Source organism: Notamacropus eugenii, chromosome 3, assembly GCF_028372415.1.
Source record: "Notamacropus eugenii isolate mMacEug1 chromosome 3, mMacEug1.pri_v2, whole genome shotgun sequence".
Classification (NCBI taxonomy): domain Eukaryota; kingdom Metazoa; phylum Chordata; class Mammalia; order Diprotodontia; family Macropodidae; genus Notamacropus; species Notamacropus eugenii.
Window position 1 is genome coordinate 441,307,323 of NC_092874.1, and position 14,372 is coordinate 441,321,694.

Genomic DNA, 14,372 nt, shown 5'->3' on the forward strand with positions numbered 1-14,372 from the left:
GGGACCCTAGCTATCCATCGCATTTTAGAGATAAGGAAAATGAGGCCTAGAGAGAGAAAACTATTTACAGAGGCAGAATCAAAGTCTTGATTTGCTCTTAAGAGTCCTACTTCCAAACAGTTCTCTTTGTGCCACTGCTCCCACATATAGTAGCAGAGTGCCACAATCCACCCTTTTGCTTGCCCTCAGTAACTACACCAATGTCACTGGCTGTCTACCTCTGATCCAGTCAATGTCAATATAGGAGGCCTTGAAGTAAATTTAAAGGAATAAAAACAGCCTGTGTACATTTAGTATCATTTAGTAACTTCTGTGTTGACATGTGAACCAGTCAAGTAACAATTCACTCTGGCCACAGCGATATCACCTTCTGGCAAGATTCTAGGTCAGCAAGGAATGATGAGTCCCTCTGCCTTCCTAAGGGTAAGAATCTGACAAGTGACTTGGAAAAAATTCAAAAGGAAATGATTAGCTTCATCGAGACCAAGTCCTGGTAACCTCAAGGAAATATAACCTAAGAGACCTGAGTTCACCTTCTCCAGGTGAGTTCCCTAGCCTAAAAGGCTGGGTATGCACCCCCTGGTTGTCCCCACAACTTTGGGTCCACCTCACCTGGGCTCCCGGTTTTTTCTCACGAGGCTGACAAAGGTGTCGATCTCTGCAGCAGTAATGTGCTTCTCCAGGAGTTTCCGATTGTTGTGGAGCAGAGCTGTGATTGTGTCTTCCGCCAGAACATCATAGCCAATTTGCTTCTGCATGAAGCCAAACTGCTTGGCAATGTACTCCTTTGGGAGAGTGGGATTGGGGGGAACAAAAGGCATTTGTAATCACGTTGAGAATTAAAGGAAAGGACACAGATTCACTGATCAGAGTCAAAATTTATATGGAAACTGAAGTTACTACCTCTAGAATTTTACTTTGGGAATAATATGACCCCCCAAAGTGAAAGCTAAAATGTTCTCATACCCCATATTTTACTAAATCCGCTAACTGAATACAATTGAGCAAAGCATCACATAATTCTTTCAGGTAGGGGTGTTTCATTAAGTACACAGTTTGAATTTTAAACCAGTGGCAATTTTCAAAGGTCAGACTTTGTTTATTAGCTCTGAATTTATTACTAATTTAAGAGGATCTAACTGGTGCTCTCTGCTCTGTTCATGCCAAGCAGCTGCATGTCAATTCCTATCTGAACCCTTTTGAATGGTTTCATCCCAATTTTTCCCTCTCCAAGATCCATGTGAATTGAAATAAATCCCTGTGATCATCTCTCTTTTATAGTAATAGTCACAAAAAACCTGCTTGCAAAATATCAGAACATCCTTATTACAATTAGGTACTACAAGTACTAGTAAAATCCACTTTATAAATGTGGAAACTGAGGCTCAGAGAGGCTCAAAGACTCGCCTGGAATCATATATTTAGTAAATGACAGAGCCACACTTTGAACTCAGGTCTGTCCTGATTTTTCTACTACACAATGATCTTCCCTGATGTTCTAGGGCAGGTGTTCTCAACGTTGAATCCATGATCTTGGTTTTTTAAGTATTGTGACAAGAATATTTCAAAATAATTGGCTTCTTTTGTAAACCTAGAAGATTACAGTGAAGGGTAGCTAGGTGGCAAAATGAGTAGAGTGTTTGACCTAGAGTCAGGAAGACCTGAGTTCAAATCCAACCTGAGACATTAACTCACTATGTGACCTTGGACAAATCATTTGCTTGTTAGCCTCAGTTTCCTCATCTGTAAAACAGATAATAATAGTGCCTATCACCCAGGATGTCGTGAGGATCAAATGATACTTACTAGCATTAGTCCAATTTCTAAAACATAGTAAGCACTACAAAAATGTAAGCTATCACCATCATCATCATTCTGTGTTTTACATTCATCCTATTTTATGCATTCAAAAACATAGGATTTATCAGGCTGCCAAAGGCATCCATGACACAAAAATGTTTAAAAATCTCTGTTCTAGGGGAACATTCCTAAAAGCAAGGCTTTACCTATACTGAGGGAGTGCCCAAGTGTACCACTCATTTGGAGACTTGAATAGGGCAGATAATTATCCTTCCAGGACAGTGTGGATATAGACTTCCTCTATCTAATTCTGTGGTCTATTATTCTACTGAGCTATAATGTGTCAGTTGGACATACACCTTGGAAACTGACATCGTCATCCATCATGGCACAGAAATGACCTTGAATTCTTGAAGGCTATACCCACAGAATGAAAGCTCAGGAAGATCCTCCAAACTTGGAAGGAATCAGAGGAAAAATCAGTGATGGACAGAATAGCCACCATTTGAAGAACATGCTCAGCTATGTTTGTAGATTCATCCTCTGCACTTACAGGACATACTTCTGATGGAAGGGTCAAGTGAGATAAAACATAGAAAGTACTCTACAAGCCTTCAAATACTAAAATTAGTTATTATGACCAGGACATGGCACAAACTCAGGTACGAATTTGAGTCTAGCCCTCATTTAAAAAAATTTCCTCATAGCCCACATTCTGGCAAGGGAAATCTAAATTACCAATAACCCAGACAGATGAAATGGAAAGATTCAACAAAATAATGAACAAATTAGACTTGTATGATTTCATATTTGACTTATGAAATTAAGTAGAGATAGGAGCATTCAAAAAGTTCAGCCTACCTAATGATGGAAAAGGAAAAAAATATTGCAGAAGAAAGTCCAAATTTAATTCCAGATATAATGGACCAAAAATTTCATCTCACATGAAAAAATTTATTTCTTAATAAATTTGCTGAATGCCTTGGAATCAGATTTATCAACCCAGAATTCTACCAGACTTGTGCCAGCTTCAAGTTGAAGAGAAATCATAACAGTTGACTGGAAATAGAAGTAAGAAAGATACAAGGCGAGGAAAGAAGCGCTCTCGTGTAGTAAAAGGTAGAGTGAAAGCTATCCAGAGTTCAGAACACCTACGTTCAAGTCTCGACACATGGTCCAAGTGATGTTTAATGTCTGTTTGAACCTGAGCACATGAATTGATCTCTTGGTGACCTAGGCAATTCTCTAAGACTACGAATCTGCAGAGCAGGAGCTGATCGGCATTGGGAGAAAGAATTTCCTCACCAAGAATTCCTGATACCAGTGAAATATCAAGTTGGGAAACAGACAAAAAATCCAAAAGTTTGAGTACACGAGGGTATTTTTCTTCCAATAAGAGAAGACACCATGAATACAATGGAAAGTTCCATAAGAAATCAGGACGAAATCAAGTAAGATAAAATAATAGCTTTCATGGAACTTTTGTCAGGGTCCCTGGCTAAAATGGCTCTCTGGTGCCTGAAAAAAAGTCAGCATCTCTCTAATCAGCATCTCAATTTCCACCCTATCCATTAAGGGAAAAATCTATGTGGTACATTAATTTGACTAGTGACAACTTCATTTAGGAAGTCACATTTAATTAACAAACTCTACCATCATTCAACTACTCATCAGATTAGCCCATTCCACACCTGGTTCTTTCTGTAGTCCTGTTGTGAATGTCTTAACACCCTGTAGCACAGCCGGCAGATGTGTCGGAAGGGAGCATGCCGCTGGTCCCCCAGTTCCTCCAAACGGAGCATCGGTCCATCTCCACAGTCTGTAAATGGGGCCTGCAGTAGCTTGAAAATCTGTAAGATGTTTTAGCAAGTGAAAATGGAAAATAGCACTGTCACCCTGCTTATCATTTGTTGGCCCCTAAGCAAACATCAGGATTTAGTGAGTCAAAAGCAACTGAGCACCTACTAAGTATAATATACTCTATACTCTGTAACTAAATCATACATATTTCATTTGTGCATTCATTGAACAAGTACTTATTCAGCTTGCTGACTGACTGTTGAAAAAGGAGCTTTAAATCTGAAATCAACAAAAATTTAGCATGTGTAAAGGACTTAGTTAAACACTAGGGAAAGAGCAAAGTTAAAATGGCATACATGGTCTCTGTCTTCACATAGCTGATAATGCAGAGTACAATATAATGGATTTTTGTTCCCCAATATCCCATTTACTAATTGCAAGAAATCAACATTTTCTAAAGGATACAATTCCTCTTTAAGAATTCCCTAAAATCATCACCCATAACAATCCATCAGTTCCCACTTTAACCAACGGGGGCATAACTGAGCAAAAGTCAGAATTTATAATGGTGGGATATCTTGTGGACTGGGGGTTATTAGAGGAGAAAGAGAGGAAGGGAGATTCATGAAGCAATCGTGAGGAAAAGGACTGAGAATGGAATATCTAACGTTCTACTTCTTGTCAATCTAGTAACTCCTTCAATTTATTTGGAAACCTTAGCCCCAGGAATCAGATGCCCTTAGGCCTGAATAAGTCTCTTCTGGGGGAATCACAGAAGGAACTCTACAGGAAGAAAGATTTCCATTCATTCTTTACAACCTTTCCCGTGTCATGGAGCCCAGCTGACCTGCTTGAGAATATTCTGTTCTCTCATCAGTTTCTGGCGCTCTCTGTTAGGTTTGGAAAATACTACTTCAAGCACATCTTGACCTGAATTGGTTCCACCAGTGACAAAGTAAACTAGATCTTCAAGCAGCTTGGTCACAGATCTAGAAAAGAAACCAGAATCACACACTCTCAGAGTTGGAAGGAACCCAAGAAGACATTTCCTCAAACTCATATCTGAGCAGGAATCCCCTCCACATTCTCTCTGATGCATGGTCATCTAGACCATTCCAGCCTCCAAGGAAGCCCTCTTTATCTGAGCAAAGCTCTAAGGGTTAGGACCTTTTCCTTTATGTTAAGCCTCAATCTTTCTCTCTGGCATTTCCAAACAGTCCTTCTAATTCTGTCCTCTGGGGCCAAGCAGAACAAGCTAAGACTTCTTCAACATAACAGATGTATTCAACTACCTTTGGCACCTTTGTTTTGTCAGACTAGAACTTCCTCCAGGAAGCCAAAGACAATTATAACTACTGCAAATGTTTAAGGAATATTTGACTTATCTTCTGCCTTCTTCTCCCAAGTCTTCCTCAGTCTAAACATCCTTAATTCCTTTGTTTGCTAGAGACCTTCAATAGCAAATATATTATATACTGAAGAGAGTGAAACCAAAAAGCATTAAACAAGATGTTGGGTGTGTGTGTGTGTGTGTGTGTGTGTGTGTAAAATAGATATCTAGATATAGATATGAGAAAATGCTAATCTCCTTAGTCAACAATTTAGTAACCAAGTTCCTTATCAATAAATCTTCCCCAAATTAGAAGTCTTTCATAATTGAGGGCAGAAACAAAAAAGTTACAGAATTATAGATTTCAAGTTGAAAGGGACTTCAGATGACACATAAGTCCAACTACCTCATTTTACAGATGGGGAAACTTTCATTACTGAAAACTAAAAGTTGAAATCATCAGTGCTTTTTAAGATTACAAGGATCTGGTAAGGAAGTCAGTGATCCAATCCAAGAGGAATGAGTAAAAGCCTCTGCTCCGTTTACAAATGGTTGCAAGATTCTAAAGTGGCTCATGAGAAGAGGTCACTAGTGCACCCTGATTGCGTGTTCTAGCCCACTACCAAGACAAGTAATTATATGCCCGGTGGAAAGGAGAAAATGCATTTCACTTGCTGGTCCCGTTACCTTCTTTCATTCTGTGTGATAGTCCCCTTTTCCAGCTTGCCAGCAATGGATCCCAAAACCTTGCTTGCATCATTGGCAAAGTCCAAATCCCGAACCTCGGCAGGAGACACTGGAACTATGGCAAAAGCTTCCTTGTCCTCCTTCACGGGAGATGTGCCAATCTGAAAAATACAAGAAAATCCAAGAAACAAAAGGGTTAAGAGGCCAGGAAGTGGAACTTCTATTGGGCTTAACTATATAAGGTAATGGAAAGGGCACATTTTTTCACGGTGCTTTATATTTAAATATCAATTGAAAATTTAATGGCCTTCAAGTTTATAAGTCAAAACATTGTTAGCAGCCAAAACTGTTCTTAAGATAGGCATGAAAATCCAGGTAATTGCATAATCTTAAAGACAAGAAGCTAAACTAAATGGTCTCATTATTTCTACAGCTCTGAGCTTGCTTCACTTCAGGTCTTTCTGTGGAGAATTCTTTGGGAGAACTCTAGCTTGGCCATGTTCAAGTTGGTCATGAATCAACAAAACTTGACATGTTGGTATGTTTCCCTTCTGGACACAATGAAACCCTTTCACTGGGGATCAACCAAAGACTCAAGTCAGCAGCCAAGTTCCCAGACTTACTTTAAGCATCACCGGTTTTTCTTCTTCCTTGTCAATGGGGATATTTGTGCTGTGAACCCAGGTATTAGTGCACAGGTGTCTGAGTCTGACGTAGGAGTTCCTTTTAAAAGCAAACAAGAATTTATCTAGGGCATTTCAGGTCATTTTTTTAGGTAATTTCAGTAATCAGCATGTTTCCAAACATTCCAACTGCCCCCTCCCACAAAGTAAATGTACAGAAGATAATTGGTGAGTTTTGTTTTCGGTATTTTTTTTTTTTGTGATTGTTTTTTGGTTGTGGTTCTTTCTGCCATATATACTGCAATGCATATTTTTTAAAGTACCTACTAGCACCAAGTGCTAGTAGGTGCTTAATGCCTATCAATTTATGATAATAAATTTCTTTGGCCTGGCTCATAATCTTTTCAAATTCTCAGATCTGGCATATTAAAGTGGTCATACCCATGACAAGTATCCTAGCATCAACTTCTTAAATCCTGTGACTTTTTATGGGCAACACTATATCCTCCCCCGTTCTGGCCTCCAATTAAACTACTATTTATTGAGGGTCTGATATGTTAACCACACATTTGAATGCAGGATACAGAAATACTAAAAAATAAATAGTCTCCACCTTTAAGTAGCCTGAGTTAGCTGCACTAATAAGTAACAATAAATAACACAAGATGACAACAAGAATCTGTTACCCAGGGAAATTTTCTTTAAATATTTAAATGCATCTGTGGCCTTATTGATTCAGGAATGAGGCCAATTCCACCCCAGCCATGTGTGCCTAGTCTCATGCACATTACCAAAACCTGACCAACCTTTCTCATCAGGAAAGCATCAGTGTAGTACTAAATCCATCTCCTACTCTTGCCATAGCACCCAGTCCTTAAATTCTCACTGTAACACAATTCCTTCATGAAATTCTTTGCTTTTTTGGGGGGGCAGAGGAGAGAATCCTTTATATATAATCCTAATATGTTGTCGTATGCTCTCACCCACCATGGAGCTTTCCTCTATGTAACATTCATATTTAGCTGTTTGGAAGCAGTGGCATTCTGTGTCTCACTTTCACTGCACAACACTACACAAATGAAAAGATGATTCTTTGTTTTTATGGGAGGCTACACAGGATCAGTAAAAGTGTTTTGCAATTTTCTGAAAATGTAGTCACCTCTCCTCCCTTTCAACCCTAGGTCCAAATTACTGTCCGTATTTTGTCTGTCTCCGATATACATAGTATTCAACAAGCTCTACTGGCTATCTGCTTAGATACATGTTAAAATATGGGTGATGCATTCTGCATTCATTTGGTCTTCTCCTGTGTGAATGGACACATCTGCAAATATGGGAGTGCTAAATAACCACATTCTGCAGGAATTCAGCAAAGAAGGAAATAAACTGAGGACCAGAGATTTCAGAAAGGCCTCATAGAGGGGGTGGAAATGGAGCTGGGCTTTGAAGGATGGATTGCATCTGGAGAGGCGAAGGGAAGGCATCCAGGAAAGAAGAATAACACCTGTCGTGTTATAACACAGCAGAGTGACATGGTAAGGCTCCTTTAACACCCTGTTAACAAATCTTCCCTTTCTTTATAGAAATATGGAACTCTGGGCATGAATACTGAATATGATGGCCAACTTTTCTGATATGCTGAACTGGCTTTTTTTTTTCAGGGAAGCTTACACAAGAGGGGACTAGTTAAGGATATGCTAGGAAATATGGCAAAATGTCAATATCCTTAAAAAGAATATTACCCATAATATAATACAAATCAATATTTAGGTATCATAAAAACTATATTTCAACTGCATGTTGCCAATGATAATTTGCATGTAAGAAATAATATAGCCCCAAATTCTTCATCTCTAGACCCATATTTCCAAAGGTCTATTGGACATCTTAATACTGATGTACCATAAGGACTTCAAACTCATCATATCCAAAACCAACCAGTAGTACCTGTCACTCCTCTCCAAACTGACTCCGGTTTTCCCTATTTTGAAAATTAATTTAATTCCTAAAAATCCTCCCTCTGAGTAAAGATCATCTGTGTGCCCCTATTCTTTAGACCCTTTATCTAATCAGCTGCCAGGTTTTGCTGATGCTTTCCCTACACATTCTCCCTCATTAGGCTCTTCTTTTCTTTTCCTGCCACCAACATCATTGGTCAAGTCCTCGTCACCTCTGAACCAGATTAGAGCGATCCCCTCCTAACCAATCCCTTCCCACTCCCAGTCTCTCCTTTGTTCTACTGATTGATGAGTCTTCCTGGTGCCCAGACCTGATCATTTTCTACCTCTGCTCAAAAAGTTCCTTCAGTTTCCCTCTACCTGACAAATAAAAAGCCTGACATCCAGGGCCCTTCTATAATTTTATTTCAATTTCTCCTTTCAGCTTTATTTTCCATCACTCTCCACAATAGAGCCCATGCTCCAGATAAACTGAAGAAAGAATTTTTTTTCATTCTGGGCCTCTATTCATTCTACTACTGATGCCTGAAACATCTGCTTGTAACCACGCTGACCTACTGAGGTTCTATTCATTTTTCAAGGTCCATATGAAAAGCCATATTCTCCAAGAAGCCTTGATTCCCCATTTTTGTCAAAAGTGATTGATCACTCTTTGGAATTCTCTTATCACTTTGTACATGGATCACTGGCAGTCCTCACCATTAGACTGTCAGGTTCTTGAGGGCAGACACGTATTTACCTTCGCATTGCCTTCAATGCCTAAATACATTTGTTCGGTACATAGCCAGCATTTACTAAAACTTTACTGAATGAACGTTTGATGCAAATAGATCCATAATATACCACATTCCCTCAAAAGTACAACAAAACTAAACTCTTATCTTATAACATTAGCACCCTTACTACCATCCACGGAGCCATCCAACATTTCCAATATACCATTACCAACATTTTTTCTTTCCTATTATTTCTTCATTTGGTCAACAGCACCCAATCAGGAAGGGGAAAGGAAACTACAAATACTAAGACTATTCAACTTAAATTACTTTCATGTGTCTTCCTGACCATGGCACATCCTAACTGGGCCCTTTAGACTCTTACTTGATAATATGTTTCAGGTATGACTCCTGAACAATTAGATGAAGGTGGAGAGGATAGAGTGTTGGACTTGCAATTGGAGAAAATAAGTTTCAAATCCTACCTCCACCATTATTTCCTATCTGACCTCAGGCAGGTCACTTTCCCTGTCTAGCACTTGGTTTTGTAAAAGAAGGAGATTGCATTAGGAAACTATCCATGTCCCTTCTGGCTCTAAATCTATGGTCCTTTTTTCCAATGGACAAAGGGTTCCAGAGGTCAACTGCTCCAAACGTTGGCTAGTTAATACAATACTGGCCTTCCTCAGGAAAACCTGGATGTACAACTTTTTTTTCTACAATAGTGGTCGGTTTGAGATGACAAAGCAATGCAGCTGCTCGAGCACTGGAACTAGACACGAGAGATCTGTACTCTTGATCTTTAGCCACTTGATATTGGTCAGATCACAACTTTTCCATGCCTCAATTCCCTCATCTATAAAAAGAGAAATGAGATTATCTGCCCTGCCTTCCTCAAAGGGCTGTTGAGAAATTTCAAATGAGACGATATCCATGGAAGCAGTATGTAGATTTGGAAGTGCTATGCCAACCTACATCAAAAGGCATCACCATGAAGTCAGGTTCCAAACACTGAGTGACTCCTAAAGGGGACTGCTTTTCTGTCGTACCTTGGAACAAGGCTATCACCCCCTCGCAAAGTGGTAGGATCTAGCTCAAAGATGGAGGAGATGTCATTTCCTTCAGGCACAGAGACCAGAGAGTATGCCATCTTTTCCTGGGCATTTCGTAGTCTGCTTCTTGATGCATCCTGATCTGAGTCCATCTGAGGAAGAAAATTCATCGACAAGTCAGAGAAGTGGTTTGCCAAATGCCACATGTACTAACATCATCTTTTAAGCCACAGGTACCAAGAAGAATGACTCTGAATGCCAGGAGTTGGCAAGAAACTACACCTCTGTTTCAGAAAGGTCATAAAAATCGACAATTTGCACTTTGGCCAAAAAAAATTATGCAACCTGCCTCCCACAGCAATGCCTTTTAAATTAACCTTGGGTAACAGTCCTGGTCTTCCATGCAAACAGTTCCACTGGTGATAAAAGGGATCAGCCAGAAACCTAAAAGCCTCTAAGTCCAATTCATCTGAGGACTTTGCTCTAAGTGGTGGTCTACACTGATCATATTAAAGGAACAATCCATTTTTCAAGGAAGAAATGGCCGATTTCAATCCAAGAGCAGCCGCAGTATGTCTAGGACAAATGTTTTTACAAGAAGTTTCAGATCTGAGCTCATTCACTCACAGTACATGTTACCTGGGGCGACTCATTTATTAACCTTTCTAGGCTTGAGTTATTTCATCTGCAAGATGAGGGGGGTGAATTCAATGGCTTCTAAAATATCCTTCTATATGCTGGCCGACAGTATAGGTTATATAATCAGATGGGTCCAGTTCATTCATCCAGAATTGAATAGGAAAGTATGTCTTAAATAACTTAAGGGTAAAATTATACTGAAATATCAGAAACCTGAGTTAGCAAGAAGCCCAAAATTACTGAGAACAAGGCCTACTGAACAACCTGCGCTTTCTGGAGAGACTGTAAAATCTCCTCTTAAGGAAGTTCTTTCAAAAATAGGTCAGATGCCCATCCGCCTGAGATATTTTGAATTTTAAAGTAAATCCTAACAAGACGCTTGGGTTTTCAAGGTCCTTTTTATCCCTGTGCATCTCAATGGGCTTTAATTCTCCCTGCCAGTGAGGCATAAGAAAAATGCCTTAACAGTCAGCAGAACTTCAGATATTTGGTAACAAACTGCAACTAGGTATAGCAGGTTTTCCAGCTCTCCCAACCAGCTTCTCTTGGACAGAACCTTTGTTTTCCAACAGCAAAGAAAGTAAAGTCCATGACAGAGAAGAGGCAAGTTAAAGATATCCACGGCCAAAGAGGAGACGGAGTCCTCCTTTGAAGTTTGGGACAGGGTCCCCAAGGTTTTGCCTTTTTTCATTAACCATTTGTCTAAGTATTTTCCTTCCATCACCTCCTCTGAAAAAACTCAATATCCAGAACTTGCCACATCTTCCTTGTTTTCTCCTTCATACCTTTTAGCGGCCCACTGAACTGAACCTCGGTCGGCCCATGTTTGGTAACTATACACAATCTGGGCCCACAACACAGCATGAAAATTGCAGTCAGGCAGAACTGATTCTGACCGGATGGAGTCTGCTATACCTCACAAAACTTGCAAAGAATTCCACATACCCTTTCAGATCTAAACAGCAATGGCCACTAAACAGAAGACTATGACCAAGCTGTGACCTGGTGACTAAAACTTCAGAGAAACATGAGAAGGTCAAAGAGAACCCAAGGCTACAAAAAGGCAGCTTTGGCCAGATCTGCCCAGAAGCTCCTTACTTCCTGACATCTCAGTCCAAGGTAAGGCTAACCAAATCATAGCCATTCAAAGTGCAGGCTACTTTTGCCATCTAGTGGGCAAATAGTATAAATCCAGAGGACCAAGTCTAAAACCTGAACATTTTTCCATTTCTTCTTTTTAAATGGAGGCCTGAAAGGCACTACTAAGTAGACAGCATCAACCACTGAGGGAAACACAATGCATTCAATAAGAAACGTAGAGGGGGAAAAGTTATGAGCAAAAGTAGAAGAGAAAGAAATACTCTTAAACCTATCATTTTCCAACTTTTCTACTCTTCCACTAATGGCACCCAATCTACCAGAAAAGTGGGCTACAGTTAAAGTATACTATCAATGAAGGTAACTTCCTGAGGCAGGAAGAGCTAGGTGCCTCATGGTAGTGGCAGTGAGTTACAGCTCTCTCAAAGCCCTCATGGTATCTTTATCACATCAGAACCACAGTTTTGAGTAATATCCAGAGTAACGAAACTGTGTGTCCTACACCATTGTCATGGACACTGTGCCCTCATTCTAGCCCTGCCAAGGAGAAGTTAATTCTCAATAACTCAAGGTAGATTTTTCTTCCTCAGATAAGTTACCCCCATAATTATATCTCTGGCTAAAACTAAAACAATCTGCACATGTGATCATGAAACCAGTTAGTAATATTTTATAAAATCATAGTGAATGGGCAAATGTCAAGATTTTCAAAAAGAAAAATTAAGTATATTTTAAAGGAAAGACCAGTAAACCTGATACTGATTCCAGAAAAATTCTAAAAATAAATCAGTAAACATAGTTGCCAATCACTTAGATAGGGAAAAGGTGATCACCAGGAATCTGCATCATATCATCTACATATATTTGGAAAAGAATGTATGCGTGTGTGTGTGTGTGTGAGAATTTATTTAGTCTGCATAAAATATGTCTGCTTACTTATTAGACTGAGTCACGTTGCATATTCTGTGGGACCTAAAGATCACATTAGTAATGCTTAGTGTACATACTGACTCATGGACCTTTGAACCAATAACTTGTCCTCTACTTAACTCACCTTAGGGTTCTACAATTGACAGGTTAGAAATCATCAGCAAAGAAAGAAAATCAAGGGATTTTAGTTAACTACAAGCTTAATGAATAAACAGTGTTACAGCTTTTTGTTTTTTTAAAAGGTAATGGAAATATAATGCTCAGATCAAGAGAGTGGATAGCCCTACTATGTGCTGTCCTGATCATACTACGTCAAGAATGGTATTTGTAGCTCTAGGAATCAATATTCAGGAAAGGCAATGACAAACTAAAGAACATGCCAAGGAAGGCAACTGGGATGGTGAGAGGTTTACAAATCACACCACAGAAATAATGGCTGAAATTACTAGAGCTATCCAAAGCAGAATAAGAAAAAACGTAGGGGATACATAATAATTGTTGTCATATGTATTTGAAGGGTTGTCATATGCAGGAAGCAATAAATCATATGTATAGCTACACAGGGAAGAATTGGTACTAATGCCTGGGAGGTTAAAGGTACAGAATTTAGTTCAACCTAAAGGAGAGCATTCTAACAGCAGGATATAGTATCACACAGAGTAGTGAGCTCTTTACTCTCTGAAAATGTGCAGATCAAGGATGAATAATGGCTAAAGGGGTTTCTACAATGGGAAGGAAGGGAAACTGAGTGGCATCTAAAGTACCTTCAAGGGCTGAGAATTGCCAATCCTATCAAGACATACATGGGAAGTCAAATTTGCTGCCATCATAAAATGCTTTCTAAACATCAAACAATTTTTGGGTTGTCTATATCAACATTCTTTACCATTACTGCAGATATTCAAATATTACTATTTCCAAACTGCTGCTGAATAACACATATAAAATTATTTGCTACTGTCAAGCCCTCTACTATGTCCTAGTTTGGTGCTTCATCCTAGTGTGAAAGGCAATACCAGTAAAGCATATTCTAGGTAGGTCCTGTCATGCTGGGAAGATTCTGAATACGATCCTAGTGACAGATGGAATCTGCTCTCCAAGGTTCAGTCACACTAAGAACCAAGATTCCATAATCAGTACAATGGCAATGAGGTGATAAATTCTTGGTCAACAACAAGGTCATTTAAATGTGGAAAAATTCGAAAAATGGCTCCCAGTCCTGTGAAACTCCTTATACTATGGCAGTGATGGTGGTAGAGCTGCAAAAAGGGAGGATACAGATGTTAAGAATGAAATAACTTTTAACCCACCTATAAACTTTAACTTAATCATAAGCATATTAAATGTGAAAAATTTTGTCCAGTGACAAATGGACTTCCATACTACTGGAAAAAATGAACTACATCAATGTCCATATTCTCACAATAAATTAAGTAAGATAAAAGGGAGATTCCTCTAATAGAAGGATGACTTATAGGTACTTTAGAGAAGCAAATGAGGCAAACTGGCACTTTATTATACAGTAAATACAAAATCAACAAGAAACATCATTTCATGGCATACTGTCATACCATCTTACCAGTATTCAAGATAAGCATAAGCAAAGAAAAAAAACACTATAAAGATAACTGAAGTATATGTACCAACTCTGTGAAAGTGATTGAAGAGGCAGAGGTACATTCTATGGAAAACATTTTATGAAGAACTTGGCAGTATCTTTCATTTCAAATAAACATATA

The 14,372-nt window shown here is 39.1% G+C and overlaps 1 protein-coding gene across 5 annotated transcripts in view; it reads right to left on the minus strand.

The window, feature by feature from the left end:
* Positions 1-14,372, minus strand: part of ITPR1 (inositol 1,4,5-trisphosphate receptor type 1) — a 384,526-nt gene that overhangs the window by 197,380 nt on the left and 172,774 nt on the right. For all 5 annotated transcript variants that reach the window (XM_072598619.1, XM_072598616.1, XM_072598617.1 and 2 more), the window contains 6 exons: positions 9,964-10,118; positions 6,241-6,340; positions 5,618-5,778; positions 4,448-4,589; positions 3,492-3,650; positions 613-785 (listed from right to left, as the gene is read on the minus strand). In XM_072598619.1, coding sequence (XP_072454720.1) covers positions 613-785; positions 3,492-3,650; positions 4,448-4,589; positions 5,618-5,778; positions 6,241-6,340; positions 9,964-10,118 — 890 coding nt within the window. The remainder of the gene's footprint in view (positions 1-612; positions 786-3,491; positions 3,651-4,447; positions 4,590-5,617; positions 5,779-6,240; positions 6,341-9,963; positions 10,119-14,372) is intronic.